Source organism: Schistocerca americana, chromosome 5 (assembly GCF_021461395.2).
Source record: "Schistocerca americana isolate TAMUIC-IGC-003095 chromosome 5, iqSchAmer2.1, whole genome shotgun sequence".
Lineage (NCBI taxonomy): Eukaryota > Metazoa > Arthropoda > Insecta > Orthoptera > Acrididae > Schistocerca > Schistocerca americana.
The window spans coordinates 469765005-469789083 of record NC_060123.1 but is presented as its reverse complement, the minus strand read 5'-3'; the positions used below and the strand labels follow the sequence as shown (position 1 = coordinate 469789083).

The 24079-nt window shown below is 43.2% G+C and overlaps 1 protein-coding gene across 3 annotated transcripts in view; it reads left to right on the top strand.

Moving 5' to 3' along the window:
- Positions 1 to 16693: 16693 nt before the first annotated feature.
- LOC124615825 (ejaculatory bulb-specific protein 3-like) overlaps positions 16694 to 24079 on the top strand; it is an 89239-nt gene continuing 81853 nt past the window's right edge. For all 3 annotated transcript variants that reach the window (XM_047143968.1, XM_047143966.1, XM_047143965.1), the window contains exon 1: positions 16694 to 16904. In XM_047143968.1, the coding sequence (XP_046999924.1) occupies positions 16700 to 16904 (205 nt within the window). In that variant the 5' untranslated portion in view covers positions 16694 to 16699. The remainder of the gene's footprint in view (positions 16905 to 24079) is intronic.

The following is a 24079-nucleotide window of genomic DNA, read 5'->3' as shown; positions in this document are numbered from 1 at the left end:
TATGTCACTTGCCAGGTGTAAGGTCTGCTTCGAGGAACCTTCAGTAACGAGTGTATCATCTCTAGGCAAACACATGAGACTTCTGGTTGTGCAGACAGCTGGAAGATCGTGTCTATTAGGGATTTATCCGGACTCTACCTCACCTGAAGGATAGCGTGCAACGACATACCGTTCTGATTACACCGGATTTGCTGCGAGCAACTGTCGACCATGCCGTGTTACCGATGCAGCATGTTATTGAGTCTGGAGACGACACTGGACACATGTTGTAACTTATGACCATACCGTAATAAACGTGCCAGAACCACATTTTATAACGTGTTTCATCGTACCTCACCTTTCCAGCATCCACACCACATCCTGACTACTTACAGCGCCATATTTTCACTTGGTGTCAGAAAGTGGAGCTGCTCTTTTTTCTAGCACACTCCACGAGCACACCGATTAATGAACATACCTGCGATGCTTCAGCGTGCTGCGATGTATAAAACCTGCACTGCAGCACTTTGAACACTAGAGAAAGCTCTCAACAGAGTCAAATAGTGCAAGATGTTAGACACGCTGAGATAAATTTGGGTAAGCTATAGGGAAAGTCGGGTAATATGCAATATGTACTAGAACCAGCAGGGAACAATTAGTGTGGAAGACCAAGAACGACATTCTCGAATTAAAAAGGGTGTAAGGCAGGGACGCAGTGTTTCGCCACTACTGTTCAATCTGCACGTCGAAGAAGCAATGATGATAATAAACAGAAGTTTCAAGAGTGAGATTAAAGTTCAGGGTGAAAGGATTTCAATGATAAGATACTCTGGAGACATTGCTATCCTCATTGAAAGTGAAGAAGAATTACAGAATCGCCGGCCGGGGTGGTCGAGCGGTTCTAGGCGCTACAGTCTGATATCGCGCGACCGCTACGGTCGCAGGTTCGAATCCTGCCCCGGCCATGGATGTGTGTGACGTCCTTAGGTTAGTTAGGTTTAAGTAGTTCTAAGTTATACGGGGCTGATGACCTCGGCAATTAAGTCCCTTAGTGCTCAGAGCAATTTTTGAATTACTGGATCTGCTGAATGGAATGAACGGTGTAATGAGTATAGGACATGAACTGAGAGTATATCGAAGAAAGACGAAAGTAATGAAAAGTAGCATAAATGAAAACAGCGAAATAACATCAGGACTGACGGTCACGAAGTAGATGAAATTAAGGAAAATTCTGCTACCTAGTCAGCAAAATAACCAATGACGGTAGGAGCAAGGAGGACATCAAAAACAGGTTAGCATCGGCAAAGAAGGCGTTCCTGGCCAAGAGAAGTCTACTAGTATCAAAAATAGGTCTTAATTTTAGAAAAAAATTTCTGAGAATGTACGTTTCGAGCACAGCATTGTACTGCGGTGGGATATGGACTGGATAAAAACCAGAACAGAAGAGAACCTAAGCTTTTGAAATGTGGTGCTACAGAAGAATGTTGAAAATTAGAAGAAATGAGGTTCTCCGCACAGTCGGCGAAGAAAGAAATATTTGGAAAACATTGTGAAGGAGAAAGGACGGGATTATGGACCGCTATTAAGACATCGTGGAGAAACCACTATGGTACTAGACGGAGTTTTAGAGTGTAAAAACTGTAGAGGAAGACAGTGACTGGAATACATCTAGCAGATAATGAGGACATACGTTGCTATTGCTACTCTGAGATGCAAAGCTTGCGATAGGAGAATAAATCGTGCTGGCAGCATCGAACCAATTACATGATTCATGAATTTAAAAAAAAAGAAAAAGAGACAGGTCTACCATTTCTTGGCCACGCCCGCTCGCTGCTGTGATCGCCGGCGATAGTTTTTCTGTTTCTGTGGGTGGGGGCCGTTCTCCATATAAGTGGTGATTTTTCCCCAACACGTTGACTCGAAAGACAGGTCAGGAGAGCACATTCACGTGAAAAAAATCACATAAAATTAGGTTGCTTTACTCCATCCTTTCTAATACAAGACACTTGTAGTTTCAAATTTTGAGAAAAAGTCTAGGATGGCTGCACATATGACACGTTTCATTGTAAGATGTGAACTCAGCATGCTATGAGGAAACAGACTACTGCAGTTTAATTATCTCATAAGGCGAATTAGATACAAAAACTAGTTTTCACGTGCACAGTATCCGATTTATTGAGTTGACGAATAGAAAAGACGGTGCACGTACATAGAAATCACTGCATCTGTGAATAACGATGTGGCCAGAGCCGGTTTCAGAGAAAGTGATTACCTTCTTCAGTCGTTTCAAGACTTCAGAAACTCAATTAGTTTCAAAAATATTTACTAAAACTCCTTCTCTATTCTTTCGCGTTCTTTATTTCTGTTGTGTTTCACTCGAGTGACCGTCAGGCAGCGGCCTGTTGTATTTTGTATTTCCTGGTGTTGGACCGTGAGACTGCGGTTCTTCTTCTTGGTTCCTAGAGAACGTTGGACCATTTCCAGTACATCTACGTCTACATCTAGGTGATTTTTAGATTAGATTAGATTAGATTAGTTTTTCGTTCCATAGATCCGTGCTGAGGAGATCCTCGTGGATGTGGAAGATGTCAATTTAAAAAAAAAGTTGAAATAACAATACTAATAGTATGAAAATATACAATACATCGTTTGTTTCTATTAAAAAATTCGTCAATGGAGTAGAAGGAGTTGGCCACTAGTAAACCTTTCAGGCTCCTTTTAAACTGATCTTTATTTGTAACTAAATTTTTTATGTTTGCTGGCAAATTATTGTAGATGAGTGTTCCTGAGTAGTGAATTTACTCCACAAATAATACGTATTACACGCTTTTGGACTCTGAAAACTTTTGTTCGACTTTAAGAGTTACCCAAAAATATTATACCGTATGACATTATGGAATGAAAGTAGGCAAAGTATGCAAGCATTTTTCATTTTTATGTCGTCTATGTCTGCTAACACTCGAATTGCAAATACAGATTTGTTAAGGCTTTTCTGCAGTTCTGTGGTGTGCTCCTCCCAACTGAATTTATTATCGAGTTGTAATCCCAGGAATTTAAGACTGTCAACCTCTTCTATCTGCTCTTCTTCATACTTTATGCATATGCTGGGTGGAAACTTCTTACAGGTTCTGAATTGCATATAGTGAGTCTTTTCAAAGTTTAATGTCAGTGAGTTGGCTTTAAACCATTTATTAATATCCATGAAAATATCATTAGCAGATCTTTCTAGAACTACACTCGACATACTATTTATTGCAATACTTGTGTCATCTGCAAAGAAAACGAACTCTGCTTCTGGCAGTGTAACTGATAAGAGATCATTAATGTACACAAGAAAAAGCAATGGCCCTAAGATGGATCCTTGTGGGACACCACATGTAATTTCTTTCCATTCTGATGATGACTGATGACTTAATTCACTAGTCCCTTGCACTGACACCCTTTGTTTCCTGTTAGCGAGTTATGACTTGAACCATTTTGCAGCACTACCTGTGACACCACAGAATTCTAATTTATTTAAAAGTATGTTGCGGGTCACACAGTCGAATGCCTTTGACAAATCATAGAAAATACCTGCTGCTTGTAACTTGTTATTTACTGAATTAAGTGCATTTTCACTGTAGGTGTAAATAGCCTTCTCGATATCAGAACCCTTCAGAGATCCAAACTTTCTTGATAATATGTTATTTGTGGTCAGATGGTTGAGAAGCTGCCTGTACATTACTTTTTCTAAAATTTTTGGGAATGCTGGCAAAGGTGAAATCGGTCTGTAGTTTTATGGTATCTCTTTATCCCCTTTCTTGAATAGAGGCTTAACATCTGCATATTTTAGCCAGTCAGGAAATGTCCCAGTTATAATTGACTGGTTACATAAGTAACTTAGAATTGTACTAAACTCACAAGAACATGCATAAATTAACTTTGTTGATATTTCATCGTAACCACTAGAATGCTTTGTTTTTAAAGATTTTATTATTGCAAGTTATTTCTTTTGGTGATGTGATTGACATATTCATGTACCTGAAGCTATTTGTAAAGGCTAGTTTCAGATGTTCAAGGGCATTATTTACTGATCCTGACAGTCCCATTCTACCAGTAACGGATATAAAGCACTTGTTAAATAGATTTGCCACACTATGCCCATCGGTTACTAATGTGTTATCTCCCCGTAGTGCAATTTACAGTTAAGTGCCTTGCAGAGCGTTTATTGAACAATCTCTAAGCTACTTCTCTACTGCTCCATTCTCGAACAGCGCGCGGGACAAAAGAACACTTCAATCTTTCTGTACGAACTCTATTTTCTCTTATTTTACTATGATGATCGTTTTCCCAAAGTAGGTGGGCGTCAACAAAAATATTTTCACACTCCGAGGACAAATTTGTTGACTGAAATTCCATGACAAGGTTCTGCCGCAGCGAAAAACGCGTTTGTTTTAATGTTTGCAATCCCAATTTGTTTATCCCCGTTGATCTCTCTGCTTTCTTTCGCGATAATACAAAACGAGCTGCCCTTCTTTGAACTTGTTCGATGTCCTCCGTCAGTGTTCTCCGATGCGAATCCCACGCCGCATAGGAATACTCTAAAAGTCTCTTTAGTAGACTTGTTGCACTGCCAATCTATGTGATCGTTCCAAATTAAGTTACTAGTAATTGTAGTCCCAAAATGTTTACTTTAGTTTACAGTCTTTAAGATTTGTCTGATTTATGTGTAACTGAAATGCAGAGGATTCATTTTATTGCCCACGTGGTTGACTGGGCGTCAACTCGTTCAAGAAATTAAATGAATGCACAGTACTGGAAGAAATATATACCGAGTAGAAGTCACAAATACGACTAAGGCTAAACTGATAAAACGTGGCCAACACAAGATTTACAGGCCACTGTCATCCAGAGTATATGTTACATCAACAAGTGACATGTGACAGTGATTGCACTATAGACACTTCATGCAAAGATATGTTGCACCAGACTGAGTGGAGACATGACGCTGTGCTGTGTCCGCCAGCGGCCTCACGGCAGTCAACGTGTTAATCCGGCTAAGTGAGTGTTGCTCTGGGCCGGCCATGTCGCTTTCAAGGACGAGTGATTTGCACATGATGGACGGTATTCCCCAGCACACTTTGGGAAAGACACTTCTGAAAGCGATGACATGAAGCAGCACCCGATAGGAAGGATAATACTGTGAGGATTAGCAATAAATGGCCAACGTTTTGCTCTGGAACGGTATTGATGTTAATATATATTGTTGGAGCATATTTAGAGCTCGAGAATTCGGGAGTCAGCCGGGAGCTGTCGCGATGGTAGGACGGGGATCTCGAGCCCTCTGACGTGGAGATGAGGTATTAAAAGTGGTGAGTGAGTGATGCAAAGTGATCAATGAAGTTGTTATACTACCGTAAACTGAAGTAGTTGGCAAGTGCATTTCCTGCTTATAGGTGTCAAAAGCTCAGTTCTCATGCAATCTTTTTTTTTATGAGCTAGTTGGAAGCACCGGTTGATAACAACGAGGCAGACCTGTTAAGGCCTTACAGAAGACAATAAATTCCATTTGTTTCAGTGGAAACTTATGTTGTTAATCGTATCCTCCTTCTTTATTAACCTTAGGCTGTTGTGCCCTTTTGCCTGTGGAGAAGCTGTTAGAAACCGGCGCTGGAAGAGGTGTAATTATTTGCGTTGTCCGTTTTTCAATCCAGCGGTTGGATCTGAGAGTCTTTTGAGGCTGTTAGATTGCTACTGAACTGAGAACTGATTAGTGTGTAGTGACAATTTTGACCCTGTATCCAAAGTGAGACTAGTGACCTTTATTAAGACATGCACCATACTTACAGCAGTGAATTACTTCGACTCCGCCAATAAGTGGATCCGAACAAATCTGCAGAGAAATGGGTCAGGCCGTTTTCCTCGCGCGCCAGGTGGCTGGTTATATTCTTAATATACGTCCTGTCTGAACACCCCGCCATAAATTGTTCTACACGCATTAGGTTGGTAGCGTCTGTTTTGCTGGTTCGTATTCTGGTCGCTGTAGGTTTATTCAGCCATTGTCATTTTCTGTTTGTAGTTCACTGTTGCTATTTGAGTTTACATATTGTCATTTTATCATTTGGAGACAGTGAGCGAAGCCGTGGACGCTGGAAAATGGAGTGCCAAGTTGAGAAATCGGAACTTTTACGACATATTCTCCTGTTTGAGTTCAGTAGTGGGGTGACATAAGCGGAGGCAGCCAGAGACGTTTGGGCAGTGTGTGAGGATAATGCCAGTGGGCAGAGCGTGGCAAGAAAATGGTTTTGTCGTTTTAAGGAGAAGCTGCTTGACGTTAGTTACTCTCCACGTTCAGAAAGACCGCCTGGGTTTGATAAAGATCGTTTGAACACATTAATCCACAGTGATCCATTTCAGTATGCTCTAGAACTAGAAATTTGATGAACTGGGATCATTCCACCATCGTGCGACATTTACATTCAAAAATCGGATGCATGGCTACCGCCTGCTCTGAGCCAAAATCACAAAAATCAGCGGGTGGCCATATGAGCATCTCTGCTTGCTCGTCATCAGGTGGCTTGTGAACAACACCAAACCGTCCTATCGTGTATCGTTACTGTTGACGAGAAATGGTGTCTTGATGCTAAAATAAGGAAAAGAAAGGTATTGTTGAGCCGAAAACAAAGCGGAAACGCCTTGAGAAATCCATGCTTAAACATAAATGCATATGCTAACCAAGCATGCAGGTTACACTCTTTTGTCTCGTCACGAACGGCACCACTGAAATGTCCTCATTACGTTGCAAGTGTTAGTTGAGGTCACAACAGTATGCTGTGAGTGCGTATGGTTCTCGTATGGTGGGTGCCTTTGTAACCAAGGTAGCCTACGTGTTTTATGTTTCAAGACGCACCGTGCTGAATAATTATACCGCATACAGGGGAAGCGGATAAACATCGTCCGCTGTCACAACGCCGATGACAGTGTGTGCTGAGTGATCGTGATGGACGGTTATTGAAGAAGATCTTAATAAAAAATAAGAAGACGACAGCTGCAAAAGTCACTGCAAAACTGAATGTCGTACTCAAGAAACCTGTCAGCACCAAAACGAAACGAAGGGAGATCCCTAAGCAGGGAACTGGAGGGCGAGCTGGTATTCTAGAACCACTCATCAGTGTGCATCAATGCCTGTAACAGGAAGACGTGAAGCTGAAGCTATAAAACATGGACTAAGGAGCAATGGAAGAAAGTAATTCGATGGAATGTTTCTGGGTGAGTTTACACCCGAAGAGTGAAACATGGCGGGGGTTATGTGTCGATTTTGGGAACCATATCGTGGCACTTTGCGGGCCTCGTTGTTTCTCTGTAAGGGTATATTACTGCCAAGAACTATGCGACCATTCTGACTGATCAGGTCAGTCCCTTGGTACAATGTTTACTCCCCAATTGTTGCTGTCTTCCAAGACGACAGTATCCCTGTTCACACAGCTCGAATCATCCAACTGGTTTTGTGAGCACGAGGCTGAACTGTCGCATCTCTTCTGGCAACTGAGGTGACCTGATCGCAGTATTATTGAGATCTTGTAGCTTACTTTCGGAAAAGGGGGAGTGATCGCTATCCACCTATATCATCATTACGTAAAATTGCCACTGTTTTGCAGGAAGAAAAGTGTAACATCCCATAGAAAACCATGGAGGACCTGTATTTTTTCATCACGAAACTACCTGAAGCTATTTTGAATGCTAACTGTTTTCCTAGACGGTATTAAGCATGGTAATTTGTTGCCGACCGGGGTGGCCGAGCGGTTCTAGGCGCTCCAGTCTGGAACCGCGCGACCGCAACGGTCGCAGGTTCGAATCCTGCCTCGGGCATTGATGTGTGTGACGTCCTTAGGTTAGTTAGGTTTAAGTAGTTCTAAGTTATGGGGACTGATGACCTCAGTTGTTAAGTCCCATAGTGCTCAGAGGCATTTGAACCATTTGGTAATTTGTTGTGTTTTTGGGTTTCCATATTTTTTTCCACCCCTTGTATTAGCCTCATCAATAATTCGGTGGCGAACTTATGAAATAAGTGTCCTCATAATGGATACAGTTACAACAGAAGAAGGGACTGTAGCCTCAGCTGCTAATCCAGTTCTTCGACAGTCATTAGCAGCTTTATGTATACGTCTTTGGTGTGCTCTTTTAAGTGCAAAAACCACACTTTCTGATGCTACAAGCCATTTATTGGGAAACATTCTTGTACACGGAGTAAAACGAACAGTTATGATAGTTACTTGGTCATTCTGGAACACGAATGCTTAAAGAGTAAAAGGTATATCACACTTGTAATAAAATTCATCGACTTTATTCTGTATTCACAAAAAAAGTACACCAGGCTTACTAATTTTTCATCTGGGACATATTGTGTTAGAATTAAATTAAAAACAGTTCCCATGCTCCAAGGTTTGATGGAGGTTTTCCTTGGTTGTAAGTCAAGTGTCGGAATTGGAGATCCCGGTCTAGAAGTTCTTAATGTGGTCTCCCTCTGCCCCACTACGAGGTCGCCTGGTCTTTGGGTTTCAGCCAGAGTCTCTGACGGTATAGAGTATCCGTACTCTAACATCCTGGTCTTTTTAGATAAAGGAGATTATACCAAAAAGAAAATAAGATTTTGTAGTTGGTAATAACCTAAAATACTGGGTCTAAGGTCTGCCTCTTTGAAACAACTGTTTTTTCATATAAACCAAAATTGGTTTCAGCATATTTGTGCCATAGTCAGTAAATATTCCTTACTCTTTGCCGTAAAATGTAACACGTCGTCAGTAATAATTGGTCTAATGGAAATTATGCCTAAAAACGGTTTTTGTCTCTTATCAGTACTTCAATTTTTTCTACATCACTGTGTTATATATGACCCTCTGTAGATTATGACGTATTGGTAGTCTGTCAGCTGCAGTTAAATGATGATACTCTAACGTGGTTGGCAAGTTAACTATTTACTTTATCTCAAATGTATTTTTTTGCGATAATGTACTTCACGACTTTATTTTGTGATTACTTACAGTTAGCTTTTGGAAATTCTTTCTCATCTGCATTCTCATTCGTTGTTAGTAAGCACACACAAACACTACACATATTTTGTGAAAGTTCACTCGGAAATAACACTCTTCCGATTTACTAAACACAAGTGTTTAAGTTACTCCTGTCTCCAGTCCCTGTCAATGTTTGGCTGTTCTTATATCAGTTTGGCACCTAATCTGAACTTCCTTTTTTTTCTCTCCCTTTGGGTTCATGTGTGTGTGTGTGTGTGTGTGTGTGTGTGTGTGTGTGTGTGTGTGTGTGTGTAAGTGTTTTATCTGTTTGTGTCGTCTTTCCTGTACAGTTCCTTTAATGTGTTAAATAGCGTGTCCTTGCATAGTGTAGTGTAGTCGTTTATTAATTTGTTTTCCTTCTACTAATGTCTTCTTTATCTGTAAATTTGTTTCTATTGTAATTGTGTAGTATAAACTGCGGCTGTATTTTAGTATTCTTAAATCTGCTTCCATTGTAGTTAGATCATGGTTGTGGGCTATTAAGTGATCAGCAAATATGGCATTGAAGCTCTTAGTTTTTAAGCCTCTAAGTTTACTTGACTATCTTGTTTTAAAGCTTCTGTATGTTTGTCCATACAGGGTGGTCCATTGATGGTGACCGGGTCAAATATCTCACGAATTAAGCAAGAAACGAAAAAACTAAAAAGAACGAAACTCGTCTAGCTTGAAAGGGGGAAATCAGGTGGCGCTATGGTTGGCCCGCTAGATGGCGCTGCCATAGGTCAAACGGATATCAATTGCGTTTTTTTAAACAGGAACCCCCATTTTTATTACATATTCGTATAGTACGTAAAGAAATACGTATGTTTTAGTTGGACCACTTTTTTCGCTTCACAAAGGTACACGTATCACATTGGAACAACCGAAATAAAATGTTCAAACGTACCTAAGTTACGTATTTTCATTTAAAAAACCTACCTGTTACCAACCGTTATTCTAAAATTGTGAGCCGTATGTTTGTGACTAATACAGCGCCAACTGTCATAAAGCGAAAAAAGTGGTCCAACTAAAACATTCATATTTCTTTACGTAGTACACGAATATGTAATAAAAATGGGGGTTTCTGTTTAAGAAAACGCAGTTGATATCCGTTTGTCCTATTGTAGCGCCATCTAGCGGGCCAACCATAGCGCCATCTGATTTCCCCCTTCAAGCTAGACGAGTTTCGTTCTTTGTAGCTTTTTCGTTTCTTGCTTAATTCGTGAGATATTTGGCCCGGTCACTATCAATGGACCACCCTGTATGGACAAACATACAGAAGCTTTAAAACAAGATAGTCAAGTAAACTTAGAGGCTTAAAAACTAAGAGCTCCAATGCCATATTTGCTGATCACTTAATAGCCCACAACCATGATCTAACTAAAATGGAAGCAGATTTAAGAATACTAAAATCCTGCCACAGTTTATACTACACAATTACAAACGAAGCAAATTGACAGATACAGAAGAAAAATTAATAAACCACTACACTACACAATGCAAGGACACGCTATTTAACACATTAAAGGAACTGTACAGGAAAGACGACACAAGCATATAAAACACTAACATACATACATACATACACACACACACACACACACACACACACACACACACACACACACACGAACGCAAAGGGAGACCAGACGTTTTCAATTGGTGAGAGATCTGGAGAATGTGCTGGCCAGGGCAGCAGTCGAAGATTTTCTGTATCCAGAAAGGCCCGTACAGGATCTGCAACATGCGATCGTGAATTATCCTGCTGAAATGTTGGGTTTCGCAGTGATCGAATGAAGGGTAGAGCCACGGGTCGTAACATATCTGAAATGTAACATCCACTGTTCAAAGTGCCGTCAATGCGAACAAGAGGTGACCGAGACGTGTAACCAATGGCACCCAATACCATCACGCCGGGTGATACGCCAGTATGGCGATGACGAATATACGCTTCCAATGTGCGTTCACCGCGATGTCGCCAAACACGGATGCGACCATCATGATGGTATAAACAGAACTAGGATTCATCCGAAAAAATGTCGTTTTGCCATTTGTGCACCCAGGTTCGTCGTTGAGTACACCATCGCAGGCGCTCCTGTCTGTGATGCAGTGTCAAGGGTAACCGCAGCCATGGTCTCCGAGCTGATAGTCCATGCTGCTGCAAACGTCGTCGAATTGTTCGTGCAGATGGTTGTTGTCTTGCAAACGTCCCCATCTGTTGACTCCGGAATCGAGACGTGGCTGCTCGATCCGTTACAGCCATGCGGATAAGATGCCTGTCATCTCGACTGCTAGTGATACGAGGCTGTTGGGATCCAGCACGGCGTTCCGTATTACCCTCTTGAACCGACCGATTCCATATTCTTCTAACAGTCATTGGATCTCGACCAAGGCGAGCAGCAATGTCGCGATACGATAAACTGCAATCGCGATAGGCTACAATCCGATCTTTATCGAAGTCAGGAACGTGATGGTACGCATTTATCCTCCTTACACGAGGCATCACAACAACGTTTCACCAGGCAACGCCGGTGAACTGCTGTTTGTGTATGAGAAATCGGTTGGAAACTTACCTCATGTCAGCACGTTGTAGGTTTCGCCACCGGCGCCAACCTTGTGTGAATGCTCTGAAAGCTAATCATTTGCATATGACAGCATCTTCTTCCTGTCGGCCAAATTTCGCGTCTGTAGCACGTCATCTTTGTGGTGTAGCAATTTGAATGACCAGATGTGTAGCTACCAGTGAGCAGTGATTTACATCAGTGGGGCAATTTGAAAGTTTGTGCTACACTGGAATTCGATTGCAGGTCTCCTGGTTGCTTGGTAAATCCCTGACCACAATGCCATTCGGACACAATGGTCACTGCAAGTTCACGGAATCACCGGTTAAGCGCTTTCGGACTGGGATAGTACTTGGATGGGTGACCATCCAGTCTGCCGTGCACTTTTGGCAGGCGGGGTGCACTCAGGCCATGTGAGGCAAACTGAGGAGCTACTTGACTGAGAAATAGCGGTTTCGGTCTCGTTTACTGACATACTGCCGGGAGAGCGGTGTGCTGACCACATGTCCCTCCATATCCGCATCCACCGACGCTTGTGGGCTGAGAATACGCGGGCCGGTCGGTACTGTTGGGCCTTCACGGCCTGTTCGGGCGGAGTTCAGTTTTTTTAAATGGACAGAATACCCTGTCACGCCTCCCCATTGATTTAAACTTGTTTTAAATCAGTGCCCACCAACAGCTAACGTCTTTATTTTCTTTGTGTCTTGGTTCATAGTGGCTGCAGAATCTAAATAGTGTCCGTTCTTTCGGACACGTTCGAAAGACCAGACACCACATCCATAACGGAAATTAAGTCAGAAGACAAGTGAAGGCACCTTTAAAGATCTGAAAGTGCCGCAGACAAATGTTACACCAAGCTGCAAAATACATGCTGCAACTTCACCACACTTCTATTCAAGTAATTAGATCCACGAGCAAGCTGAGATACCAATCGTCCATAAAAAGATGGAGACAGTGACAGAATCAGAATGTAGAACGGAAAGAGAAATGCCTTACCCCTCGTTGAACGGGGGTCACAAACATGCTATCCGACCAGCGCAGGCCTGTGACTGGCTCTTACATGGTGCCTCCAAAGTACGTCATAGCAGAAATGCCGTCACTCGACTAATCAGGCTGTAATGCATTGAGGAACCAAAGAAACTAGTGATCCTGCCTAATACCGTGTAAGGCCCCCGCGAACACGCAGAAGTGCCGCAACACGGCGTGGCATGGACTCCAGAAATATCTGAAGTAGTACTGGAGGCAATTGGTACCATGACCCCTGCAGGGCTGTCCATAAATCCGTAGGAGTACGAAGGGGTGGAAATCTATTTTGGAAAACACGTTACAAGCCATCCCGGATGTACTCAATAATGTTCATGTCTCGGGAGTTTGATGGCCAGAGGAAGAGTTTAAACTCAGAAGAGTGTTTCTGGAGTCACTCTGTAGCAATTCTGGACGTGTGGGATGTCGCATTGTCCTTCCGGAATTGCCCAAGTCCTTCGGAATGCACAATGGACCTGAATGGATGCAGGTGGACTGGATGCTAATGTACGTGTCACCTGTCAGAGTCGTATCTAGACGTATCAGGGGTTCCACATCACTCCAACTACCACTGGATTCTTGATAATCACGGTACACTCGTGGAACGGTCGTACGGGAAAATCCCCACTTCATCGCAGCCTCGGAGATGCTGTGTCCCATAGCTCGTGCGCCGACAATAACACCATGTTCCGACTCACCCAAATCATGATAAACTGCCGTTGTAGCAGCAGCAAGCGATCTAACAACTGCGCCAGACGGTTGTCTTATATGGGCATTGCCGAACACAGGGCCATATTCAGCCTTTTTCATATCTCTGTATTTGAATACGCATGCCTATACCAGTTTCTTTGGCGCTTCAGTGTATATATTTGCAACATACCTGCGAATCAGAACTTGCAGGAGAATGAATAATTTGAAAGTTAACATTTTAACGAACAATTTTCAGCTGTTCATTCCATTCAACAGGTCCCGCAATTCTTCTGCTGTTTCACTGAGAATAACAGTGTTAGAAGGAATCTTATCACTGACAACCTTACAACCTGACTTTTAATGTAGCTCACGAATATTTCTTTAATTTCCTTATCGCTTCTTCGATGTACAGGCCTAGACCGACCAGTAGGAGCGAAAGACTACACCCCTTTACGGTTTGTTAATTATTGCTTTGGGACCGTTTAATCACAACTAAATAAAACATAATTTTTTTGCCGTCGGTGTTTCTCCTTTATTCTTCGTAAGGTATTTATTTGGTTTCCATTTATGACGTTGTATAAATGGTTTATAAACAGTTCTGGCACTTTTGTTTTTCTGAGATGCAGTAATAACTTAGGTTGTACTCACAGATTTCGTGCATGTTGATCTACATATACACTCCTGGAAATGGAAAAAAGAACACATTGACACCGGTGTGTCAGACCCACCATACTTGCTCCGGACACTGCGAGAGGGCTGTACAAGCAATGATCACACGCACGGCACAGCGGACACACCAGGAACCGCGGTGTTGGCCGTCGAATGGCGCTAGCTGCGCAGCATTTGTGCACCGCCGCCGTCAGTGTCAGCCAGTTTGCCGTGGCATACGGAGCTCCATCGCAGTCTTTAACACTGGTAGCATGCCGCGACAGCGTGGACGTGAACCGAATGTGCAGTTGACGGACTTTCAGCGAGGGCGTATAGTGGGCATGCGGGAGGCCGGGTGGACGTGCCGCCGAATTGCTCAACACGTGGGGCGTGAGGTCTCCACAGTACATCGATGTTGTCGCCAGTGGTCGGCGGAAGGTGCACGTGCCCGTCGACCTGGGACCGGACCGCAGCGACGCACGGATGCACGCCAAGACCGTAGGATCCTACGCAGTGCCGTAGGGGACCGCACCGCCACTTCCCAGCAAATTAGGGACACTGTTGCTCCTGGGGTATCGGCGAGGACCATTCGCAACCGTCTCCATGAAGCTGGGCTACGGTCCCGCACACCGTTAGGCCGTCTTCCGCTCACGCCCCAACATCGTGCAGCCCGCCTCCAGTGGTGTCGCGACAGGCGTGAATGGAGGGACGAATGGAGACGTGTCGTCTTCAGCGATGAGAGTCGCTTCTGCCTTGGTGCCAATGATGGTCGTATGCGTGTTTGGCGCCGTGCAGGTGAGCGCCACAATCAGGACTGCATACGACCGAGGCACACAGGGCCAACACCCGGCATCATGGTGTGGGGAGCGATCTCCTACACTGGCCGTACACCACTGGTGATCGTCGAGGGGACACTGAATAGTGCACGGTACATCCAAACCGTCATCGAACCCATCGTTCTACCATTCCTAGACCAGCAAGGGAACTTGCTGTTCCAACAGGACAATGCACGTCCGCATGTATCCCGTGCCACCCAACGTGCTCTAGAAGGTGTAAGTCAACTACCCTGGCCAGCAAGATCTCCGGATCTGTCCCCCATTGAGCTTGTTTGGGACTGGATGAAGCGTCGTCTCACGCGGTCTGCACGTCCAGCACGAACGCTGGTCCAACTGAGGCGCCAGGTGGAAATGGCATGGCAAGCCGTTCCACAGGACTACAGCCAGCATCTCTACGATCGTCTCCATGGGAGAATAGCAGCCTGCATTGCTGCGAAAGGTGGATATACACTGTACTAGTGCCGACATTGTGCGTGCTCTGTTGCCTGTGTCTATGTGCCTGTGGTTCTGTCAGTGTGATCATGTGATGTATCTGACCCCAGGAATGTGTCAATAAAGTTTCCCCTTCCTGGGACAATGAATTCACGGTGTTCTTATTTCAATTTCCAGGAGTGTATGTTGTGCTTGTGTTGCTTTGTTATAGCTGTTCTTCTTTTGATAATTGCCGTTCGAAGTTTCTTAGGCGTGACATGAAGGAATTTTAAAACACGGCACAGAGAACATATTAGATGCTGGAAGTACAAAACAAACCATTCCACGTTTTCAGAGCACTTAAAACACCACAACCACCATCACACAAACGTGGAAAAAGATATGAAAATAATCTTAACAAACAACCACAACAAATGCCTTGTACAAATGCAGGAAAACCACTACATCCAGAAAGCCAATACCGTACTGTGAACAAACATGTGATTAATGACCAGACATACATCAATAGAGGCTTTCTTCTAAATTTAAAAAAAAAAATGATAAGATAAAATACATTCCATTTGTCCTTGGAGCCATATTAAAACAAATACCTGTTTACACACACACACACACACACACACACACACACACACAAACAGATCACAGACACTGCAAAAGCACATTCAGTAGCTGGCAGCTGCGTTCAACTGTTGACAACGAAATCCAAAACAAACATCAAAACGTGCGTTCAAGTCCTAATACTGTGAAGTGTAAAAAATAAAATTACGAATGGCAATTATCAGAAGAAGAACAGCTAAAAACCAGGAACAAGAACACAGCATGTAGATCAACATCCACGAATTCTGTGAGTAGAACTTTAAATTATTGCTACATCACAGAAAAACAAAAAGTGCCAGAACTGTTTATAACCTATACACCTCATAAATGGACAAAATAGTACAATCAATATTACGTAAATATTCCAGGATACTGAAGATGCCTTGCAAACAATAAAGGCGAAACGCGTATGACACAAAAATTGTGTTTTATTCGATTGTGGTTAGACGATCGCAAAGTTATAATTATCACCATAGCGTCACATTGTACGCTACTGACGGCGACAAGACTACAAAAGCGAAGACGTTGCTGCATCCCTGTCTCAGACTTTTCTAAGACATGAACTACAGTCTGGGTCTCCCATTCTTAATGCTGAGTTTATGACATCGTTTATGGTAAGAGTACAGCATTTAGCAGTGTCGGCCGTTTGCAACACAGATATCAAGACATTTACTCAAGTGTTGTCTGAGGCAGCAGCGGGCTATACTTTAACATTTGCTTATTGCAAGTTGGCTTCTACGTACGATGACATACAAATTGTGCAGAGGTTTGAGACAGCAGGTTCGGCCGCGACATCCGCTCCGCCTCCTCTCATGCTGACAACATGGGCGCATCCTCAAGGACGGCTCACGGCCGTTATAAAAGGCGCTGACGCCCTGGACCGCTCAGGCAGTGTGCCGACACGATGGCGCGTCTTCACGTCGTCCTGGCCCTCGCAGGCCTTGTGCTCGCCGTCCACGCGGAGATTGCCGCCGCCGGTTTCTTTGCCCCGGCGGTGCTCGACGTGGACAGTCCAAAACAAAACGAGGAGGCCTTCCAAGACACCATGCGCTGCGTTCTCAGCCGTGACGACTACAAGTTCTGCGGCTCCAACTCTGTCTCCATTAAATGTAAGTTCTCTGTCACATCTCCTCCTGCAGGTATAGATATATCGTGGATTTCAATCCGAAAACTCGTTTCATGCATTTCTCCATGCCAGTCTATCTCTGCGCAGCTACTGAAATCTACATTTATTTCAACCTATTTACTGTATTCGAGCCTTCCATAATTTTTACCTTCTATTTCTTTCCGTTACCAATTCCCGATTCCTTGATACCTTTAGGATATGTTGTATCAACAGTTCTCTTCATCTAGTCAACTTGTGCCATATATGTCTTTTCCCTTCGATTCGATTACCTGTCTTTAGATATCCAATCTACTCATCTAATATTTAGCATTCCTCTGTATTACAACATTTCAAAAACTGCTGTGCTTCTCTTATCTCCAGCGATTCACTTAGCTACATTCAAATCTACACTTCAGAAAAATAATTTAAGAAAAAAGACTAGGAACACATGGATTGGTGTTGGATTTTTACATAATTACCTGTTTCAAAAACTCTTTCCTGCTATTGCCAGTCTGTTTCTTATATCCTCTCTATATCGTCCACCGTCATCTATTTTGAAACTTCCTGGCAGATTAAAATTGTGTGCGGGAACGAGACCCGAACTCGGGACCATTGTCTTTAGCAGGCAAGTAGAGCACTTGCCCGGACAAGGCAGAGGTCTCGAGTTCGAGTCTCGATCGGACACACAGTTTTAATCTGCCACGAAATTTCGTATTAGCACACACTCAGCTACAGACTGCAAATTTCATTCTTGTAATTTATTTTGTTGGCCAAACAGCAAAATTCATCCACCACTTTTAGTGTCTCGCTTGCTAATATATTTCCCTCAGTGTCACCTCATTTGATTTAATTATTCAACACTCCAGGAGCTCTGTATTACTTTAGCTGACATTCAACTTATAATAACATTTTTTTCTGAAGTCACTATCCATTTCATTCAAATGACCAAAGACCTTTGCAGAATCACAATGTCATCATCAAATCTTAACATTTTTATTTCCTCTCTTTGAACTTCAATTCTTTTTCCAAATTTATCTTTGGTTTTCTTTACCACTTGCTAAATGTAGAGATTAAATAATGCAAGGGATTAGTTACAACCATTTCTCGATGTTATCTATACGACTTTTCCTTAGCAAAATGAATAATTTTGTTTATCTCATGATACATTATTTCACTCTCTTCATCTCGTTGGGCTAGATCGTATCATATATATTCATACTTGTAGTACTGTCATGGGTCTTGACTTTATGTCTATCTTGGCTATGGCATTGTGTTCACCACGCTGTTTACAGAACTAGAGGAGCATTCTAGTTTTATTACTGTTATCCCAGGTTCAACGTTATATACATATGGTATTGTGCTGTTTACCGTTACTGACTTTATCAGAAATACAGTTCATTTTGTCACCACTTATCACTAATTCCGTCTAAATCTAACTTCAACCTACCCATTTCTCTTCTGAAGCTCTCTAGCTCACCTACTTGATTAAGAGACCTAACGTTTCTCACTCCGGCCCGAAGAGCGCCAGAGTTGATTTTTCTGGCTACGACATTCTCCTGCCTGCCCGTAAATCCGAATGAGAGTCTGCTGTCCATCACAAATACCTTTACCCAAGTGGATATAATCAGCATTAAGGCATACAATAGATTTGTCCTCTTCAGGAAAAATAACGTCTGCAGCTTCCCCTTGATTTCAACCGTTCACAGTACCAATCTAGGAAGCCTATGCAGGTTAATGTTACAACAGTCGCTCAGTCAGTCATTCATACTGCTGCCCTTGCAGTTACTGAAAAGGCAGTTCCCCTTTTCAGGAAACGTGTGTTAGTCTGACTCTCCACACATTTCTGTGTTTGTTTTGAAATTAGTTTGTACACGTTATTTGGACAGATGATGATGAAGTCCCCAAAATCCTCCCTGAATAAATAAGAAAAGCTATAAACGAGATGCAGAACGGTAAAGCAGGGGGTTATGATGGTCTGACAATTGACATATGAAAGCTTACAGGGGAGGAAACATAGAAACATCTGGCTAAAGTACACTACTGGTCATTAAAATTGCTGCACCAAGAAGAAATGCAGGTGATAAACGGGTATTCATTGGACAAATATATTATACTAGAACTGACATGTGTTTACATTTTCACGCAATTTGGGTACATAGATCCTGAGAAATCAGTACCCAGAGCAACCACCTCTAGCCGTAATAATGGTCGAGACGCCTGGGCACTGAGTCAAACAGAACTGCACAAGTACAGCTGCCCATGCAGCTTCAACACGATACCACAGGTCATCAAGAGTAGTGACTGGCGTATTGTGACGAGCCAGTTGCTCGGCCACCATTCACCAGACGTTTTCAATTGGTGAGAGATCTGGAGAATGTGCTGACCAGGGAAACAGTCGAACATTTTCTGTATCCAGAAAGGCCCGTACAGGACCTGCAACATGCGGTCAGGCATTATCCTGCTGAAATGTAGGGTTTCGCAGGGATCGAATGAAAGTTAGAGCCACGCGTCGTAACATATCTGAAATATGACGTCCACTGTTCAAACTGCGTCAATGCGAACAAGAGGTGACCGAGACGTGTAACCAATGGCACCCCATACTATCACGCCGTGTGATACGTCAGTATGGCGATGACGAGTACACGTTTCCAATGTGCTTTCACCGCGATGTCGCCAAACACAGATGCGACCATCATGATGCTGTAAACAGAACCTGGATTCATCCGAAAAAATGACGTTTTGCCATTCATGCACCCAGGTTCGTCGTTGAGTACACCATCGCAGACGCTCCTGTCTGTGATGCAGCGTCAAGGGCAACCGCAGCCATGGTCTCCGAGCTGATGGTTGTTGTCTTGCAAACGTCCCCATCTGTTGACTCCGGGATCGAGACGTGGCTGCTCGATCCGTTACAGCCATGCGGATAAGATGCCTGTCATCTTGACTGCTAGTGATACGAGGCCGTTGGGATCCAGCACGGCTTTCCGTATTACCCTCCTGAACCCACCGATTCCATATTCTGCTGACAGTCATTGGATCTCGACCAAGGCGAGCAGCAATGTCGCGATACGATAAACTGCAATCGCGATAGGCTACAATCCGATCTTTATCGAAGTCGGGAACGTGATGGTACGCATTTCTCCTCCTTACACGAGGCATCACAACAACGTTTCACCAGGCAACGCTGGTCAACTGCTGTTTGTGTATGAGAAATCGGTTGGAAACTTTCCTCATGTCAGCACGTTGTAGGTGTCGCCACCGGCACGAACCTCATGTGAATGCTCTGAAAAGCTAATCATTTGCATATGACAGCATCTTCTTCCTGTCGGCTAAATTTCGCGTCTGTAGCACGTCATCTTCGTGGTGTAGCAATTTTAATGGCGAGTAGTGTATATACTTCGTGTGTACAGAATGGCAGCTTCCCAACCTGCTGGAACAAAGCAAACATAATCTTACTACATAAGAAGGGAAGTATTGACGATCTGAAGAACTACCGCATTAGCTTACTTTCTGTTATATGTAAAGTGTTTACTAAAGTCCTGATAAATGGTAGTGAAAACTGCACAGCCCATAGAACAAGCTGGATTCCGCAGTGATTTCAATACGATTGACCATATAAACACACTGCGTGAGGTAATTAGTCGAGCCAATGAGTATGAAACGCTACTATGCACAGCCTTCATTGACCTCGAAAAAGCCTTTGACTCTGTCAGCCACAATGCAGCCATACAAGCACTGGCCGAGCAAGGAGTGGAAAAAAAAAACATATTGTGCAACATTTGTGACACGTCTGTAGCATCTATCAACATAGGAAAAAAACAAGTGTGTATTTCGCATTGGATAAGGAGAAAAGCAGGACGATCCTATATCCTCGAAGTTATTTATAGCAGTTCTCGAGATGGCTATGTCCAAAATTGTTTGGAACAACAGAGGAATGAGGATAAATGGTAAAAGGCTCCCCAACTTGAGATTTGCTGACGGTATAGTGGTCCCAGCTAACAGTAAGATGGAAATTCAGTCATCTATAAAAGACTTAACAGATCGTTGTCAGGCAGTTGGACTTAAAATAAATCACTCCACAACTAAGATTATGCGTAATAAGTGGGTAGTTGCAGGACAAGTAACACTGAACGGCAACATCCTAACCAATGTTACAGAATACTTTTATCTGGGGTAATTAATTGACACAAAAAGGGATTTGAAACCTGAAATTTTTCGTCGAATTAAACTGGGTTGGAGGGCTTACGGAAGGAATGCAACTGTTTTCAAACCTAACATGCCAGTCTACTTAAAGAAAACAGTCTTTGATCAGTGTGTCCTACCGGTTTTAACGTACGGGTGTGAAACTTGGACTTTAAATGAATTTTTCAAAAGGAAACTTAGAACTGCTCAGAGAGCTATGGAAAGGTCAATGTTAGGTGTCACTAAGAAAGATCAACAGACAAGTGAAGACATTCGAAAAATAACAGGAGTAAAAGATATTATAGAACGGGTTAAGACTCTAAAATGGCAGTGGGCAGGACATAGTGTACGAACGAAGGACAAAATCACTTTTAGAGTGGAGTCCCAGAGAAAAACGAAGACCACCAGGGAGACCAAATGATCGCTGGGATAAGGAACTCAGGAAAGTTGCGGGCTTCAACTGGCAGAAGACAGCAGCGGACAGAGATGCACGGAAAAACCTCTTAAATATGTATTTAATAACTTACAGAGGCTACATCTTGCATAGACTGAATTAGCTGAACCATAAATGAATTTGAACGTCAGCGATTTTGGAGTTCATATAGTGTCATAGAAGATTCTTGTGCTGATTTGTACATTTTATAACGATGCTAAAATTTTCCACTGATGGAAGGCTGGAACATTATAATTTCATGGATAAATACATTACCATAGTTCAACGTTCTAGTGTAAATCCGTGGGTAGTCGTGGATTCACTTTAAAACTTCAATTTATTGGTAACCTGATGGTCTGTATTTCAAATGAACATGGATTTTATAAAGTTCGGCTCTTGTGATATATATTGCGGCAGCTGGCATGCGAATAAAGCGAGTTCGAGTCAGGCCTATGTCACTAATGAATTTTCAAATGAGATTCTCAGTAATTAATGTTCTCTTAGTTATTAATTATTCGATTTGTTTGATGCTTTGTTCTGGTAATGATTTTCCACATGATTCTTTCCTAATTAATTCTTTCTAGACCATTTTTATTTTGCGATGGAGAGTGTTGTCAGACTGTCGTCTCTAGTCAGAACTGTAACAGAAGTTTAATACATTTTCTTGTATCATTTTTAATTGATGGCATTCACTTATTGTGAGCTGCAGCCTTCTTCATAAATTAAAAAATACAAGAAACAAAAATAAAAAAGAAGATACCGAAAAATTAAGGAGTTTCCGAATGTTTTAAGGTGCAACATGTACACTGTTCGGCATAACACCAGTCTGAGTGCGCGCCCATCACGACATGGGACAAATAAACTGGCCACGCTGATAATACCCTGTTTCCGGCTATCTGCACAATCGGACAACATTGTAGGCTGCAGCAATTTCTGGAGGAAGTCTTGTCTTCTGCTACTGCTGTTCTGCGACATCTACACCTGTGATCTAGCAGTAAACTGGGTATTATCTGAATTACTGCTACTCAAGAGTAGGTGGGGCTGTTATCACGTAGTGGTGGCCAGGGGTGATTAGGAAAACCCCGCTGCATCTGTTATTTAGTCTGAACTACAGACCTGAAGTGCTGCGACGCCACCACATAAGCCCTCCGCAGCCGCGTGGTTTGTCTGTGGTGTCCCTGACACCGGAAGATCGTGTCGGCGAGATGGCAGTTTGACTCGTGTGTCCTGTTTTCTGACGCTGTTTAACTAGTGCGTGCCTTAGTATGCTCTATGTGGCGCTGTGTGAGCAGTGCCAGGGCCAGGGCCACGAATATCTGCTGAATACTCGTAGGCGTCCACCACTGCCAGGTAAGAAGCTCGCCCTGGTGGAGCTGGATGTCAGCAGTACCGCTCTGGCTGTGAACTGCTGCCCTCCAGAGCAGGAGCTCGGCTGCTACCATGGAGCCTGGGGATGGCTCGTGTCGTTTTGATTCCACACGTGCGGACTTAGAATTGCGAACTAGTCTGGTAGAGATGTCTGCCTGGACCGGCGATGGCTGCTGCACGACCCATAACAGAGACATGCGTGGACCCGATTTCGTGGAGGATGCTACCAGACTGCGAGTAACTGTGCTAGAATCAGAGGGTTAATAGCACAAATGCGGACGCGATCGAATCACGCTATTGTCCTTCTAGACATGCTTGAACTACAGAGAACACGAGCCGCGTACCTCCTTCCCGGTTGAATGACTGGAACTGATCGGCTGTCGGACCCCCTGCGTTTTATAGGCGCTGCTCATGCATGGTTGTTTACACCTTTGGGCGGGTTTAGTGACATCTCTGAACAGTCAAAGGGACTGTGTCTGTGATACAATATCCACAATGAACGTCTATCTTCAGGAGTTCTTGGAACCCAGGTGGTGCAAAACTTTTGTTTGATGTGTATTCGTAAGTAGACATGTTCTGTAAGGTTTCTCGTCAGCTTTTGTTAAAAAATTTCTTCTAGCTATTAGCACTCCACTAAATAAAACGGAAAACGAGGACATTAGGGGCACTGGTCTGCCCTACGGTAAGAAATGACCACAAACACCGCCACTGCATCACAAGACATGCAGAATCAGTGACCTAACGAAACGCTGCTGGGGACAGCTCTCTCTCATCGCAGTACTGGTCGCTGAGCGACATACAGTAACATTATGCATGAGAAAAGTTTCTACTTATGAGAGGTACCAAAACTAAATTTTCTGTCTCAGTGTGTCATCTTATATGAGGATTATGTAGCATAACTCGTCGAGGTGGAAATGCCAAGTGAATTCAACGGAACAATTCAGGACCACACGCAGAGGTAAAGTGACTATCACAGAGACGCCACATATTTGCAGCGATGTTGTCAGCTGTTAACCGTGCTAGAAACTGCTGTGAAGTAAAGTGCTTATTGTGCTCGTCTTACGTGCGCTCTCAGATGAGAGGCGTGAGCGCGTGATGCCTTCCAATGTCACCCTTCGGGTTATCTATATTTAAGGCATTCAGTTATATTTAATCTAGAATTCCTCATTTGTGATATTTTCCTGCGTGGAAGGGAGCTG